We start from the raw sequence: 17,182 nt of genomic DNA on the forward strand, positions 1-17,182 counted from the left end.
TATCCAGACTGGTTTTGACCTTTATTGAGGTCTCATCAGTGGGCACCAGATCCAGAAAAGATACCAAGGTTGAAGAAATGCAGAAGTCAAGTCTTTCCCATATACTAGTAGTCAAAAGAATGAAACCAAGAATATAATTTCTTGGCATCTTTAATTTATAGTAAAACCAAGTGAAAAATTTTCAATATCTATCTTTAATCCAGAGTATTTTAGTAATAAGGTGTGATATCTTTTTACTACTTGTACAGGGTGTTCGGGATAAATTTGACATATTTATAATTAATTATATTTTTCCGTAAGTTACATGTATTAACACACACTTCTCTTCATTTAAAAGTTTGGACCCTTCTTCATTCATATACAAGATGTCAGAAAGGATGGATAGCTGGAACCCACCTGAATCATGGAAGAGAATAACTTGTATCATGATGATTCGTGCCCGCCATCAAAATAAGGATATTACGACTGCTGCCCAATGCTCCCTGAATACAGTAAAAACAATCAGGCATGAACTAGAGACTTGCAATGGTGACTACGAGGATGTAGCAAGAAGAAAGATCCCTAGCAGACGATCTGATTGCGTTCGTACAGCAGAATTCCTCGCAAATCTGCAGGAACAGGTGTTGAAGAACCCTGGCATTGGAATTCGGGCTTTGTTCGTGGAGTTGCTAACTGTAGTCAAGCCCTGGATAACAAGGGTAGCCAATGGTAGGCCGTATGTATGGCAGCAGGATTCGGCCCCTTGCCACACCTCTGGGAAAAGTCAAAAATGGTTGTCTGAAAATTTCTACGACTTCACCAGTCCAAATGTTTGGCCTCCAAACTCCCCAGACCTTAACCCCATGGATTATTTTGTATGGGGCGCAGTTGAAAAAGACACCAATCGCACTTCCAGTAATACAAAAGCCCAGTTAATGGATAAAATTAAAACAGTTTTTGCGGCCCTTCCCAGGGAGACTGTAGCATCAGTTTGTTCGAGGTTCCGAAGCAGAATTGAAGCTGTGATCGATGCTAATGGTGGTTATTTTGAGTAAATCTTGTTGATAGTATTGTAATTAACTCTGCCTGTAATGTTTTTTTGTCAATTCATTAAATATAATAGATACAAAGAAGATTTTCTTTTTCCTTACGAAACTGTCAAATTTATCCCGAACACCCTGTATATGGGAAATATATTATTTCCATCTTGCTAGCTTTTCTAGGTCTGGTCCCCACTGGGTAGCGGCCGTTTCCATAATATAGCATTATACATGTTCATAAGGATATGTGCTTTGCATTACGGATTGCAATTGATGTGAAGTCATTAGTCTCTATATACAGGTGGCCCAATTGTGAAGTTATTTCACATGCAAACGTTGTTTTCTTACACTTGGATCAAGGATGAAACCAAGAATATAATTTCTTGGACATCTTTAATTTACTTTTGCAATTGATATTCTATTGTCCTAAGATTTATTTTCACAGCTCATAACAAGTGTCATTAAATACTTGAACACTTTATTATATAAAGACTTTTTAGTCCTGTTATTTAAAAATTAAATTGTCTTGCAAAGATGTTTGTCGAGTGTGTCTAGCTTCACAGCGAGTGCTACCTACTTGTTGTTTTCATGAATTTTATTATTTCTCGTCATAACATTTTTTAAAACATCACCTAAAAGAATATTTATATAAAGTAGAGTGATACTTTTGGCAAGTAAAATATTTTTGTGGCTAGTATTTCTGTTGTATTTCTGGAGCCCTGTTTGCAGACATCTTTGCCCCATGCCTTCCTAGCTGAATCAGTCAGTTTTCTTCAGAGATTGTCACTGAGACTCCAAGGTTTGATTCATGTTTTTGAACTGTTTAATTTATTCTCCATTAATGTTTGTATAGTCATCTGCAGTTTATATGTAAAAACTACCCAACTTTAGTTCTTCTTAAAATTTTTTTACATATTGTTCTTTTCAGTGCGATATTCATTTTTATCCTATGTAAAACTAAGTGACGATTACTTCTAATTTCAAACCCTCTCTACTACTCTCTTGTATCTTAAACCAGCCCGAGAACCATTATTATTAGTTTTGCCAAATTTTCCCAAAATGCTCCTGCTTGCCTGATGGAATTCATTTTCTACTCTGCTATTTAGATCTCTAACAAGGACCACTTTTCCATTTTCTTTATGTCAGCTTCCTGCTGTAATGACTCAAAAAATTGCTCCACTTCTTCCTTAGGAGAACCTTCAGTGTTATCATAGGTACAAATAATTTTCATATTCTATATCTCCATCTTGAAGTATGCCCATGTAACTATACTGGAAACTGCCTTCTATTCTAGATGTTTTTCTTCATGTTTGGTGTTCAATGCTATTGCTACTCCTTCCTTTCTTTGATCATTATCACTGAATTTAACATCCAGTACTTATTTTTTAGTGAGATCTCGTTTGTTTTGTCTTCTTTGTGACCTGGAATTGTATGAAACAGAAGATCTAGATTATGGGGATGACATAGTCTTGATGTCATCGAAGTACAATGATAAATAAGCAGAATCAGAAGACTCATAGAAAAACACTAAAATGGTTGGTCTTTAAATAAATATGACTAAAACAAGTTCTTAAACTGAACAGCAAATGCCACAAAGATATTAAAATCAATCAACATATAGTAGAAGTTGAAGTTTACATACTTGGGAATAAATGTAGATACCGAAGGTAGAACTGGCAGGAACACAATGCAGAAATTTTATGAAAGCAAATGTTGCTTTCGTAAAATCAATACAGGAAATCATTTCCTGTATTGTTGATATGCAAATTAACCAACAGAGGACAAGTGTTGAGCCATGTTGGTACAGCACTAGTCACCTGCCTTCTCCTGGACTCAACTCCTCCATAATATCTTTTGATATCTTTTCATCAGCCACTTTCTAATCCAATTCAACAGATTCATATCCACTCCCATTTGCTCCAGTTTATGCAACAATATTCTATGTGGAATCCTGTTGGATGCCTTGGTAAAGTCCAGAGTATTACTGAGTAATCATTTGTAGCCAACTTATCCAATTCCATTGTCATAAAAAAGTAAGCACATTCCATGCCTATCACACCCCGATGGCTCTACTGCATCATCACCCACAGAAAAAGCCAATCTTCAGGCCTCATACTTTGCTTCAAATGCATGCATAACTGATGATGGTAAATGTCCCCCAACCATTCCAGACACCCAACATACAATGCCCCCTATATTCTTTTGCCAGGATTAGATCAGAAAAATACTGCCCATATTAGATACAAAAAGTCTCCTGGCTCTGATGGCATTCCTCCAATTGTTCTGAAAGTTTGTGCCCCAGAACTGATCCCTATCCTATATCACCTATATATATATATATATATATATATATATATATATATATATATATATATATATATATATATACATACATACACATACACACACACTCTCCTTCTTCACTGGAATCTACCCCACAAACTGGAAATTGGCCTATATTCAGCCCATTTCCAAGAAGGGTGACAAGTCACTGCCATCCAATTACTGCCCTATCTCACTTACCTCAGTCCTGTCAAAGGTAATGGAAAAAATCATCAATTCCCAACTCATACATCTTGAAGACACTCACCAAATAAATTACCGCCAGTATGGATTCTGCCACTGCCGATCAACAGGAGATCTACTCATATATGTCACCCATCTCTGGACAAATGCTATGGATAGGTTTGGTGAATCTCAAGTGGTTGCACTAGATATCTCCAAAGTGTTTGACTGGATCTTGCACAAAGGCCTACTAGGCAAACTACCATCATTCGGTCTGACCAGGACTTCTGTAGGTGGATTGCCACTTTTCTGTCTGGACGCACACTATGTGTGTGATGGTGGATGGCTCCCTATCCTCTCACCACTCAATTAATGCTGGGGTCCTACAAGGTTCTGTCCTCTCACTAACCCTCTTCCTGCTATATATCGATGACTTACTGCAATTGACCTCCAACCCAATACACAGTTTTGCAGACTACAGCACACTACACTCCTTGCTTGCATTTGATAAGCCTTATCCTACACAACTCACCTAAACCTACAGAACATCAACCACCACCACCACCCTCAACGTCGATCTCCAAGCCATCCTACAATGGGCGTCGTATAACCTCATAAATTTCAATGCCAATAAAACCCAGTTCTGTACTATTTCCCATAAAAAAAAAAATTCCCAGTATCCTTTTTGACGTTACCCAAATTTCCAGACAGTTTGAGATCTCGCTCCTTGGAATCACCAACATCAAACCTCTCCTGGCATAAACTTACAAGTGTCACAAATCCACCCAACTATTGAATATTGCTCCCACATATGGGGTGGGACCCCTAAAAGCTCTTTCAAAATGCTCGACTCAATATAGAGGGGAGCAATTAGACTTATCAATGATCCATCCCTTACCAACTCTCTCTCCTCCACTTTCACCCAGACGTATGGTCTCTGCAGTATGTAAATTCTACAAATATTTCCATGGGAAATGCTCATCTGAAATAACATTGATAATTCCCTTGCTCAGTACTAAGCGCATTAGAACACATGCAGCTGCTGCACAACATCCTTTCACAGTAACCTAGAAACAAACAGAACAAGTTTCTTTTCCTCTTCCTTCATCCCTGCAACTGCTGTACTGTGGAACAGTTTCTCAAGGAATACAATTTAAAGTCATTCAAATCAAATGTAAACAAATTCCTCCTTTCCCAACCCACTACCCATACACGGTACTAATGTACTATAGGTTGACCAACCAACCTCCTGTGTATGGTCCCAAAAATAAATAAAATAAAAAATAAGGCAATACCTGTTCACAAAACCATGTTGTCCCTTATTTAGTATCATATTCCTATCTACCCACTACTGAATTCTGTCTTTTGTCAATTTCTCTAGCACTTTATCCACCACTCTTGAGATACTGAACTGGCCTATGATTTGCTACTTCTGTCTCGCAATCTCCTTTATGCAGTGGGATTATCTTAAATTTATTTTAACTTTAAGAAAATACAGACAAATATGCATAATATAAAGTGCCACTCTAATAAATTAATGCAACAAATTATATTTTCCAAAACAGTTTTGATCAGTGTTGCTTTTACAGTTCTTCCTATTCTTATTTATTGACTTCTTGAAATGGTTCTTACTCAGAGGAAATGTTCTCTAAACAACAATACAGTACCACTAACCATTTTATGGAACTCCTGTTTTATTTATTAGGACATCATTAAAAATTGGGGAGGGGCATCTTGGCTGAGCACATTTTTTTCTTTGCAAATAGGATTTTGTATAATTTGCAAAGGCCAGAGTTCAGATCTAGTTTAGTCAAATACTCTGCTCCTTCTAAACCAATCAATGATTCTTCAATTTTACATAGAGGAAAATCAATGGGTTTTGTAACCTTATCTCTCTCTCTCTCTCAGATCCAAAACAAATCTCAAACTTCTATTTGGTTTTTTATTAGAATAAAAGGACTTCCATTTTGAGTTAGATTTTTCTATAATTCCTGCTTTTTCATACTCCTGTAGCAACAGTCAAAATTTCTCCATATACTTCATTGGAGTTTGATATTATCTCATATAGATAGGTGTCTGAGTAGTAAGTTGCTCAGAATGCTCAACTGCATTAGTACAAGACAGTCACGATATCTTTAGTGAAGATCTCAGGAAATAACTCAAAGGCAGACCCAAAGAATGTCTTAATTAGCATCTTCTCATTGACAGTAATTGCCAGCTTTATTGAATTTTCTACTAGTTTCTTTTTTGTCATTAAATCTTCCTTTTCATCCATGTTTATTGCTTCATTTTCAAGCAAATTCATTCTGTTCAGAACTTAAGACATATGCTTAAGTCTTCTATCTTGTGAATAGATTACTTATTAAAATTATATTCTAATCCACCAAGAGAAATAGTGCCACCCAAAAAAATTACAGGCAAAATGATTTCTTTAGAAAATAAAGACCAAGAACGATCTGTATATTTGGATTAGAAGTCTCTAGAAGAACAATTAATTCATGAGAAGCATTCAGAGGAAAATATGGAATGTGAAGTGATACATCTATCTTCTTAGAAGTAGAAATTTCAGTTTCAAAAATACCTGTTAACTTATTATTATTATTATTACGGTATCTCCATGGAGTCAGTAGACTCATCGTGGGAGACCCAAACTATCAAAACAATATCTATCATATCTGTTCTTGAATTCATTTGCGGACGAAGAACTCACAACTGAGTCAATGCATTCCACTCATTCACCCCCCCCCCCTAGGCAAAAAAACCTCATTCTCACACCCTTGTTAACCAAACTTTTCCTTAATTTCCAGGGATGACCTCCTGTTCTTCCATCATTATCACACAGCTGAAACATTTGCCCTGCATCAATCTTATAAAAACCTTTTAGTAATTTAAATGTTTTTATCATATCCCCTCTTCTCTGCCTATCAACCAACCTCTACAATCCACAAACTCTCAATCTATCAATATAGGAAGCATTTTTTATATCACTCACCAACTTAGTCACTTTCCTCTGAACCCTTTCCATCTCCAAGGAATCCAGGTGACCAGACCATAACTTAATACTATAAATAACTTTATAGTTCAATCTTACAATATCATCAGGAATTTAAAGTTTTTAATTAAAGAGTGACCAAGATATATGAGAAATATGTGCTTCTGTATTTAATAGAATTTCACAAGGTATATTTTCAATAAAATCCTGAAAGACTGTTAAAGGTTTATTATGTTGATAGTTGATATTGTAGAAATATCAACTCGATTACTTGAATTGCAAAGTAACTTATTATTTTGAACTGAATTATCTATAAGTAAGTTTGATTTCACTAACACTATATTTGAGTAATATTTCATTCAAATATTAGAATTTATCTTACCCTTAGATTTCTTCCCTCTAGGATTAAATTTTCTCCTACTAAAACAGATTCTAGCCCTAACTTGTTACAATTATAACAGCTAGGAATAAACTTATTTCACTACTTGTTTATATTTGTAGATTTAGTATTTATTTAGTATTTGTTTATATTGTAGATTTAGTATCATTAAAACTTATCTGATTTACTAGGAGAGTTACTATCCATCTTAAAATCAGCTAACATTTTAAATAGCTTTTCTTGATTTTTCTAATATAGGTTTTTGTTATCTTTCTATTTCCTCTTTAATAAAAGCTTTAAGGGTTTCTAATTTATGGGATTCTATGGATTTTTCTTTAGAATTATCTGCACTAATATCCATAGTTAAGAGGCAGTTAAAGATGGTTTCAGGACTGTACAATGTTAGTTAAGAGGATCAGCTGAGAGAATGTGGACTGCAGAGTTTGGTGGATAGAAGAAGGAAAGATAATATGATTGAGAGGCATTTACAGGATTGACACTGGGGAGTTCTTTCACTTGGTGGAACAGTAGGAAGGAGTGATGACAAGGGGCCATCCCTGGAAGTTACAAAAGGAAGCTGTGAGCAAGATGGTGAAGAGTGGTTTCTTTGCATGGAGGATGGTTGAACCGTGGAATGCATTGCATGATAGAGTGGTGAGAGAGCAAGAACAGGTCAATGAGTTCAAGGAGTGGTATTGATAGACTTTGTTTCCTAGGATGGACCTCCCACAATGAGTCTCTTGACTCCATGGAGGCCTGAATAATAATAGTTGGATTTGAATCCTTAAAGTTTTTCTTAACATTTCTCTCCTTTTTAATTAACTTAAAATTTTCACTTTCATTTTGGCTGTTACATGCCACATTACTTGAAACAGAACTTTTTTTGTTCTAAAGAATGCACTTACTTGGGATTCAAGAATTGATGTATATCTCTAAGTTGTTCCTCTCTTTCCCTATTTTATAACATTTTTCTACATTTTTAATTTTTTTTCTTATAGGCTACATCCTTTAATTCATCTTTTAGACCTTCTCTAAACTGATGAAATATTGACCATTCTAAATTAGATTTTTCATCTGCTGATATACTTAACAATCTATTATAATACTCAGAAACCTGTTCTTTACTACCTAGAAAACGTTGATGTAACTTCCATAAATTTGGAGTTGCATCCCAAATTTTTGAATATTCTGAGATTAACAAACTCTTAAATGTACTATAACCTATAGTATCTCTTAATATAGGTGAAGTATTTAAGAAAATTTTTGCCTTTCCTACTAACTTATTTCTCAGAATAATTAACAAGTGAAATTCAGACAGTTTCTCTGCATATTTAAAATGTAATTCAACATTTTCACTATCATCTCCTGTAAATGTAGGAATTACAAAATTAGGATTAACTGCTTTAAAGAATTCACTATCTTCAATTAGATTAAACCTATTTGTATTTGCAACATATAGATAGTCAAGTCAAAACTAATCCAAAATTCTGCCCAATTTTAATCCTGTCGTATCACAGATCTAATCGTGCCCTCTCAGATCTAAACCTGTAGATTGTACCATTTTTGTTACAATATTATTATAGTATATTAGTACTTTATTACTTTATCTCAAACTAATCCAATCCTATAGGGATTTCATCATGTCGACTGCACCATTTATGTTATATTATTTTTTATGATACATACAATAAATATTGGTGGTTTCCTCGTTTATGTTTAACTGATAATTAAAGATGTAGTCGTGACTTGAAATAACATTTTATTCAAATTCTATCTTTTAGCTGGATAGATATTCAGGTCATATTTTTTTTGGGATAGTACATTGATTTCAATATTGCTATGTTGTTTCACAAATGAATGAAGCTCATGAATTCAAACAATTCTTTCTCATATTTACTAAAATAAAGAACCAAATTTAAAAAGGCGTATTTAATAAAATAAAGAGCCAAAACACTTCAGTTCAGTGATGCAAAATTATATAAGTGAAGTGGATATTAAATCCAGCATTATTTCAAAGCTGGATATAGAAACCACGAAAGTTTCATTAAAAAAAATTTTACCAGAGAGCTTACAGGAATACACTCACCAGCATTCACGAGTTGTCTTAGCTTTCTCACGTCCTATTCAACAAATACAAAAATAATCCAACCAGTAAAGTTTAACAGTCAGCTCAACAAGTCTTATCTTTGTTATAGTCATTAAGAATATATAAAAAAATGAGAACATATTACTTGAATAATCCAAGTGTAGTTCTACTTTCCTGAGCTTTCACAACAGATGCCATTTATCACTTCCCGATACATTCATCACAGTTCCTTATTCTTGGAAGGTGATTCAAGAAAATTATCAAATATTTAATGCCATAGAGCAACTAACTTCCATCTCCTTTACTTTCTTGCTGACTCATCTTTTCCAACAACAATCTTCCTTTTCTACCATTTCTTTGTCTTTTTTTTTTCTTATTGACGAACACATCATTCGATGAACATCACTGTCAACAAGCCTCTGTTCTTCTAACGTGTTGACTCCCATCTTTTCCGAACTGCTCCTTTTTTCTCTTGACTCCCTTCTCCAGATGATGAGAATAACACCTCTTATGTTACAAGTTTCGAAGTTAAATACTATGTTACAACATCTGCATATTACAGTTTCCTCGTGACATGATAATTTGAATAATGTAAAATTACCATACCGGAGAAGATTCACATGGCAGAGATGTAATTCTTATATAAACACCAAAAAAAATTGTAAAAAACGAACGAGCAAAAATCTCACATTTGCCACTAATAAAAATGTGAGTTTTTACATAAGTGGCATGGCATCAAGAGAAGCTTGAGAGTCAAAATAACTCAACTTGATGACCACACATGTCTTAAGGGAATGTTTCAGGACATAACAGTAGCCTTTGCATACCTGTTAACACCTGAAATTTCTCATTTCTTTCAATTCCAAAGGAGTAGAAAGAGGGAAAAATTGTTTTGCTTCATAAAGGAGAAAACTGAAGCTTCATAGGCCAAACGGTATATCTAGAGTTGTGGTTAAAGTGTTGAAGAAAGTTAAAATTCACATAGTTCATTGGGCTTATTAATCTTCTTCTGTTGTTCTTAATGGGCTCTTAAGCACTCATAACTGTCAAAAGTATTCTTGGATTTTGTAACAACGATTCCAGGATAAGGAAGGTTAGCCTTATGCCAATGAGTATATTTTATATATAAACTGCATAGTCCAGTTTGCCTGTATGCAGGATAAAAAAAAAAAAAAAAACGTTTTTTGAGGGGGGGGAAACCCCTTTATATGAGACTTGTCAGCTAACTCACCTTCACCTTAAAGTCCTTATCAGGACTTTTCAGTTGATTTTACTAGATGAGATTTAAACAAAGGTCTTTCCAGCTGAAGAACATAGGTGAAACCAACTGAGCTGTGGGGGGATCATTTGGTCAACTAACACTCATAAAAATATTCTCCTTATTTTGAAATAAATATTTTAGAATTGATGTATAACATTGTTAGAAAGTTATTATTTGAAACTAAACATTAATCTAATATTAGTATTGATTTTTTTTGTTGTTAAGGCTCGAAAAAACCGAGAAATTGCAACCCTTCAGAGGAAGATAGATGAAGTTCCTTCAAGAGCAGAATTGAGCCAATATCAGAAACGTTTCATTGAGTTATATAATCAGGGTAAGTGTGATATATATAATCAGGGTTAGTCATTATTATCATCAATTTCCTGACATATACCCTTAAGGGTTGTTCAGGTTACTATGACAGAACTACGAGGGTGGTCTGAAAGGTTCTTGGCCTTGACCATAAATGGCAACATTATCGGCAAGATTTTTTTTTCTAAGTTGATACATCTGTCATAAGCATCCATGTGAAATTTCAAGTCATTCTATCAAGTAGTTTGCTTTATACAGCTGTCTGAAGCAAAAGTGTTGTCTGTATCCCTTGAAATGGATAAAATTGAGTATCGTGCGGTTATAAAATTCTTTGTAAAAGAAGGTTTAATGCCAAATGAAATTCATAAAAGTTTATAAGCACTCTTCTCCTTCATTTTCGACAATTAAGAAATGGGCTTCCAAGTTTAAACGTGACCGTACCAGCCTTGAAGATGATCCATTTGAAGGATGTCCAAAAAGTCTAACACCAGAAATCATTGATCAAGTGCATGATAATGTATTGGATGACTGGCAAGTCAAAGTGCGTGAAATTACCGAGACTATAGGCATTTCAAAAGAACGTGTAGGATACATTTTGCATGAAGAATTGAATACGAAAAAGCTTTGCTCAAGATGGGTGCTGCACTTGCTCACAGCAGATCAAAAATGCACTCACACGAAAATCTCTAAACAGTGCTTGGAGCTTTTTAACAAGAATAAAACTGATTTTGTGCGTCGATTTATTACTATGAATGAGACTTGGATTCACCAGTACACACCAGAATCAAAACAGTGGCCAGAAGCTGGTTGTTCAGGGGCCAAAGAAGACAAAGTCGGTTCCATCAGCAGGAAAGGTCATGGCATCTGTGTTTTGTGATGCTAAAGGCATTTTGTTTATTAATTATTTTGAAATGGGTAAAACAATAACTGAGAAATATTATTTCGATCTTTTAACCCAAATTTCATCTATTCCAGTTTTGATGGCTGTTCTATCTCAAGAATTAAAGTCTTTCAAAGTAATTACTCCAGACATCTAGAATATCCTTATCTTCAGTTTTCATGTCACCTTTATCATCTTTGATTCCTTTTACAGTACTCTTCTTGATTTCTGAGCTTTTTCAATAGTCTCCAGAACATTTTGCCACCTTCCTAATATTTATTTTCTATATTCCTACCAAAGTCTTCCCATGGCTTTTGTGTTTAGCTACTTAAATTTATATATAACTTAGCTCGCTTACATTTTTGTCCATAATTCTTTCAGGATATCTGCTGCCTTTTTTGCTAGGAAATTTCAGTATGCATATTCTTTTCCATTACTGCTTCTTTAACTTTCTGTGTTGCCTCTGTTTTGAGTAGACTGGTCACTTTGCTCAGATTCATCTAGAAGAACATCAAGATTATATCCTGCCTCATCATTCTGATGTCTGTCTAACCAGTATAATTCACTGGAATAGAATTAAAGTTGTTAACAAAAGTTAATATTTGTTACCTTAACAAGAGTAACTGTCTTAAAACTTTCTCATGTCTTCTACTTACATCTCTATATCATAATGAAAAAAAAATGCAGTTTTCTTCATTTTCAAAAGGTTGTCTAGGCTGAAGGATTGAAAACAGAATTAGGTCAATTTTGCTTTATAGTCGCATATCAAGAGTATCTCTCATAAAATTTCATATTTTTGCCCCCCCCCCCCCCCAACATTTTTGGACTTCGAAGTCAGCTAGCTTTAATTTTTGCAAACTTTGAGGCATAGATACATAAATAAAACATTTAAATATTAAAAAATCAGACTTGTGGATTCAGTCTAGGACCTACAGGATAGAATACAAAATGGGGAAAACGAGTGTTCTGAACCTAAAGCAGGTGGCCACTATTTTGAGAAAAAAATTAGTTTGTCCAAAAATGCAAATAAGAAATCAAGAGGTACATCTAGAGCATTAAAATGGCAGTTAAAATCAGAAATTGAAACAGTATGAAAATAAGCTGTACTTAATTTTAAAATCCTCCAAAATTGTAAAAATTCTGTTGATTTACAAATAACTCACTTTAATCAAAATACAAAATTATGCAGCCTTAGTTTAATGTTTAATTTGGTGATTTCATTGGAATAACCCTACAGACAGACTGAGTGAAAGTAGAAGGATCAAAACATGTAATTTGAAAAGTAATTACCGTATTGGCCGGGGTTATAAGACGCGGTTTTTTTCTTTGAAGATAGGTTTGAAAAACAGGGTGCATCTTATATGCCGATACTCAGTTTTTTATTATTTTCATTTCTGGAAATTTTCTCTGTTCCGAGTTACGCGATTTCTTTCTTGCCGTGTGTGAGCATTCCAGTTATGTAGAGTTCAGTGGATGCCCATGCACTGTCATAGACAATCACAGCTGTGTTCCTGTTCGTTTAAACTTTCCAATTGTTGTGGTTGTTGTGAACGGTGATAAATTTCTACCATTAAATTTTCTCTAAATTTCTTGGCAAATTATGGCTGAAAAACGTTGGCATTGCTACAATATTGCATACAAGCTACGTGTGATTGTATATGCTAAAGAACATGGAAATAGGACTGCAGAGAGGCATTTCGGGCTATCCCCCAACTGAGAAAATGATAAGAACTTACGGAATCAGGAGGAGGATATAAAAAAAAGCAACTCGCAATAAACATAACCTATGAAGTGGAACTGCAAAATGGCCAGAACTTGAGGCAGAACTGAATATTTGGATTTTAGACTACAGAAAAGCAAGAGACTTTCAGTGTCTACAAATTGAATTTCATCGATTCATCATTAATGCAAGGAAATGAGAAAAATTTTAACTTGTGTAAATAGGAAACATGGATGAGGTTCTGCTGACTTTTGATGTGCCCTTAAACAAAACTGTAGATTCCAAGGGCACAAAAAGTGTTACTGTTAAAACTTCTGGACACGAAAAAACTCACTACAGGGTTATTTTATCATGCTGTGCTGATGGGACAAAATTGCTGCCACTATTGATTTTTAAAATGAAGATGCTACCCAAAGGAAAAAACTGCTTAAAGGAGTGTTTATACATGTTCATGCAAAAGGCTGGATGGATGCAGGAGGAATGATGTTATCATCATCATCATCATCATCAAATTCCTGCCATGTACCCTCAAGGGGTGTACAGGATATGACAGTACTACATGAAAAAATTACATCATTACTAACTTCCTATCTACAATTTTCCTCCAAATCAGTCTGTTACTTGTCAAGACACCAACATTATCAGATCTTATATTTCTATTGTCTAAGGCACTTTGTACCGTATCAATCCACCTATATCTTGGTCTTCCTCTGGGTCGTTTTCCTGCCAACCTGGCAGAGAACACTTGTTTTGCTAATCTTTCCTCTCCCATTCTATTTAAGTGACCATACCATCTGAGATTAGCTCTGCTAACGCATTCCTGGATGCTGACAATGTCAAGTTCTTTCCTTGTGAATGATGTTATGGATAGATAAAATTTGGTCTAGGCACCTTGTAGGACTGTTGAAGAAGCCTGCCTTGTTAGTATGGGATCAGTTTCATTCTCACAGAACAGAAGATGTTAAAAACTCAGTTAGGTGTAATTCCAGGATGTCTAGCTAGTCAGCTTCAACCTTTAATAATTAATATAGATGTCTGTATTAATAAACCATTTAAGGGATTTATGAAGGGGAAGTGGAACAGCTGGATGCAGTCTTCAGATTTTGAGGTCATCCCATCAGGAAGAAGGAAGAGGCCTAGCATTTTGAAAGTTTGTGAGTGGGTCAAAGCTTCATGGGATGCTGTGGAAACTGAGACAGTGGTTAAATCATTTAAGAAGTGTGACATTAGTAATGCACTGGATGGTACAGAGGACAATTTGTTGAATGAGAACTCAGATTCTGATTTATAAGAGGTTTCAAGTGTCTCTTCATTTAGCTCTGGAGATGAATTTCTGAGTTTTGACGAAGAAGATTAAAAGGTGGGTACTCTTTCCTAGTTAGATTAGGGATTTGTTGAAAATAGACCTATGTATTACTGTAAATTCATTATAATATTCAGTGCTAAAAAGTTTTTCCCTAAAAAAGTGTACAAAAAGGGGGGGGGTGCGTCTTATAAGCCGGCAAATACGGTAATTAGAAATTAATTACTATCAGTAGAGAGGATGGGTTAGCAAATTTCAGATGAGTGGCTGGCATATAAAGCATTTCTTGAACTTTTTAAGAAGAGAACTGTTTCTTTAGAATAAAATTGTTAGCATATAGTTATTGCCAGTGGTGTTATTATTTTATCTTTTCTTGTACAACACGAACTAATTTCAGAAATTTGTAAGTCTAATACAGCCAACTTTCACTATATAGAACTCATAATAGTTTATTTTGATAGACAGTTTGCTATAGTGAATTTTCTTTGGAATAGTGTTGTCTGTTGGGATTCATTTGGACTATTTGATAATTTGTTATAGCTGGTGAGGTCTTATAGCGGTGTTTGCTGTGGGAATTAAGTTGGATTTCTATTCTCTATCCTAATAAGTCACTCTATTACATTATTAGTTGAAATGAAATCCTTTTGACTTTTGTTTGTATGTTTTTATTACATCCTACCTCAGAAATTTGCCAGACTGGTTGACATACCAGTCTGGTTAGCAAACCAGCTCTTCAGCCAACAGGTTGCGGGTTCGAATCCTGTCGTAGGCATGATTGTGAAGGTGGAAGATGAATTTCATTGCCCAGTGTGAGAACACCACCCCACATATTGGAGGCATAAAGTACTTGAAAAAGTTCAATGTTTGGTCTGTAGAGCAGCGTTTCCAGACTTATAAAAAAACAAATTTAAAAAAAAAAATGCAAAACACACATAAAAGGGATAAGGGATAAAAATTAGGGGTGGGGGCATTGTAAGGTACACCAATGGTACAAAATGCACTGTAGGTTTGCAAATAGCATCTCGTGGGTGGGAGAAACATAAAAGAAAGGTAACCTGAAAATTTAGAAAGCATTGTTGGATTTAAGTCATTTTTATTTATTTTTATTTTATTCTTTTTTTGAGTAGGATTCTTTGAAAGCTACAGTCAACTCTTTCAGTAGCAAGCAAACATCTTGCTGCTTAAACTGTTGAAAGGTCTTAGCTTTTCTTTATAACCAATGCTGCTTTAAAAGAATTTGCTATAGCAAACTTTCTGTTGTAATAAACTATTCCTTGTCCATATGAGCTTATCATATTGGAAATTGACTGTAATATTTTGAATTTTAAAATGCAGTCATAGTCATCTTTAAAGGTAAACATAATGTCAGAGGAATTGTATAAAAGTATATTAAAAAAATTATTTAATGTTATTCCTGTGCTAAAATCTCTTAGTTCAGTATGTTGATATTAATTCTAAAGTTCAGTTCAGGCTGGCATTCAGTTCATTTACTACAATGCTTGAGTGGTTAGCATATCTGCTCTCCAGCCAAAAGGCTGCAGGTTTGAATCCTGTCATGGATGTTTGTGATCTGTGAAAATACTAGTGGTGGTGGGCAGTAGATGCTGTTGGTGTAGATAATATGGTTCGATGTTGGTGGTTGAGTAGTGGAGATGGAAAGTTGTAAAGTAGGTGCCTTCCCTTGATGAGTCTTTGGACTCCTTAGTGGTGTCATGTATTAATAATAAACTTGGAATACCAGGCAATGAAACCGAGACACTGTTTTTATTATCAAACTTTTCTTTTTATAATGTTATAAATGCCTGATTATTGTAGAATTTTGAAAACACTAAGATAGGTGTGTTCTTATTGCATAAAGACTAGTATAAATTGGATATTAAAATTAGAAAATGTAAGTTAAAGAGAACTGAGTTTTATTAATGAATATTTCACCTCTTAGTGGCTGCTAAACATAAGGAAACAAAGCAGTTCTATACTCTCTATAACACTTTGGATGATACAAGGATGTACCTACAGAAAGAGGTATGTTTTATGTGCAGCATCTCAATAAATGGGTAAGAGTATATACTAAATACATATTTAAATATCCATTTTAACTGCCAGTAAATTAGGCCAGTAAATGTTCTGAGTGCAAACTCATATTAAAAATGAAGATATTAGATGAACTTGGCATCATTAGTATTCAAGAATATATCGGTATAATTAATCTATAGTTATGATCACTTATGCAGAATGAGAGAAGAAATGCTAACAAAATAAATTTATAAAAAACATCAATTTATAGTGGAAAATGAATAATTGAGAAGAACTTTTTTTTTGGATGTGCATTCCTCGATAAACCAAATTTTGATGCCTTATAAATATGGGTTGCTATATTTATAAGGCATCTGCTCACCATCCATCTCAAAAGTTAAAGAAATAAAATCCTTAGTATCTAGAGCACACAAAATTTTTTCTTCCAAAAGAACCTTTCCAGTAAGAACTGGAAACTGTCACAGTTTTACTAAACGGTGTTGCCTTTAAACCCATCAGAAAATTTGCAATCTCTTACCTTCTCCAAAGAACTAACTTCCACCGATCTACCTGTCACCGATCTTCCACCAATGCTAACTAGTGCTTAATAAGTTCCATATTCATGCAACTTGTCTTATTATGGACAAGCAGGAAGATTAGTACATGAAAGAAAAAAAAAAAAAAACAGAATCTCTTACTGGCAAAAGCCAAT

General features: G+C 34.5%; 1 protein-coding gene across 3 annotated transcripts in view; it reads left to right on the forward strand.

Annotated features, from left to right (window-relative positions):
- fidipidine (coiled-coil domain-containing protein 93) overlaps positions 1–17,182 on the forward strand; it is a 203,282-nt gene that overhangs the window by 159,409 nt on the left and 26,691 nt on the right. For all 3 annotated transcript variants that reach the window (XM_090394991.1, XM_090394992.1, XM_090394993.1), the window contains 2 exons: positions 10,468–10,576; positions 16,397–16,479. In XM_090394991.1, the coding sequence (XP_090251117.1) occupies positions 10,468–10,576; positions 16,397–16,479 (192 nt within the window). The remainder of the gene's footprint in view (positions 1–10,467; positions 10,577–16,396; positions 16,480–17,182) is intronic.

Source organism: Typopeltis vanoorti, chromosome 6, assembly GCF_054136105.1.
Source record: "Typopeltis vanoorti isolate ZY-2024b chromosome 6, IOZ_Tvanoo_1.0, whole genome shotgun sequence".
Lineage (NCBI taxonomy): Eukaryota > Metazoa > Arthropoda > Arachnida > Uropygi > Thelyphonidae > Typopeltis > Typopeltis vanoorti.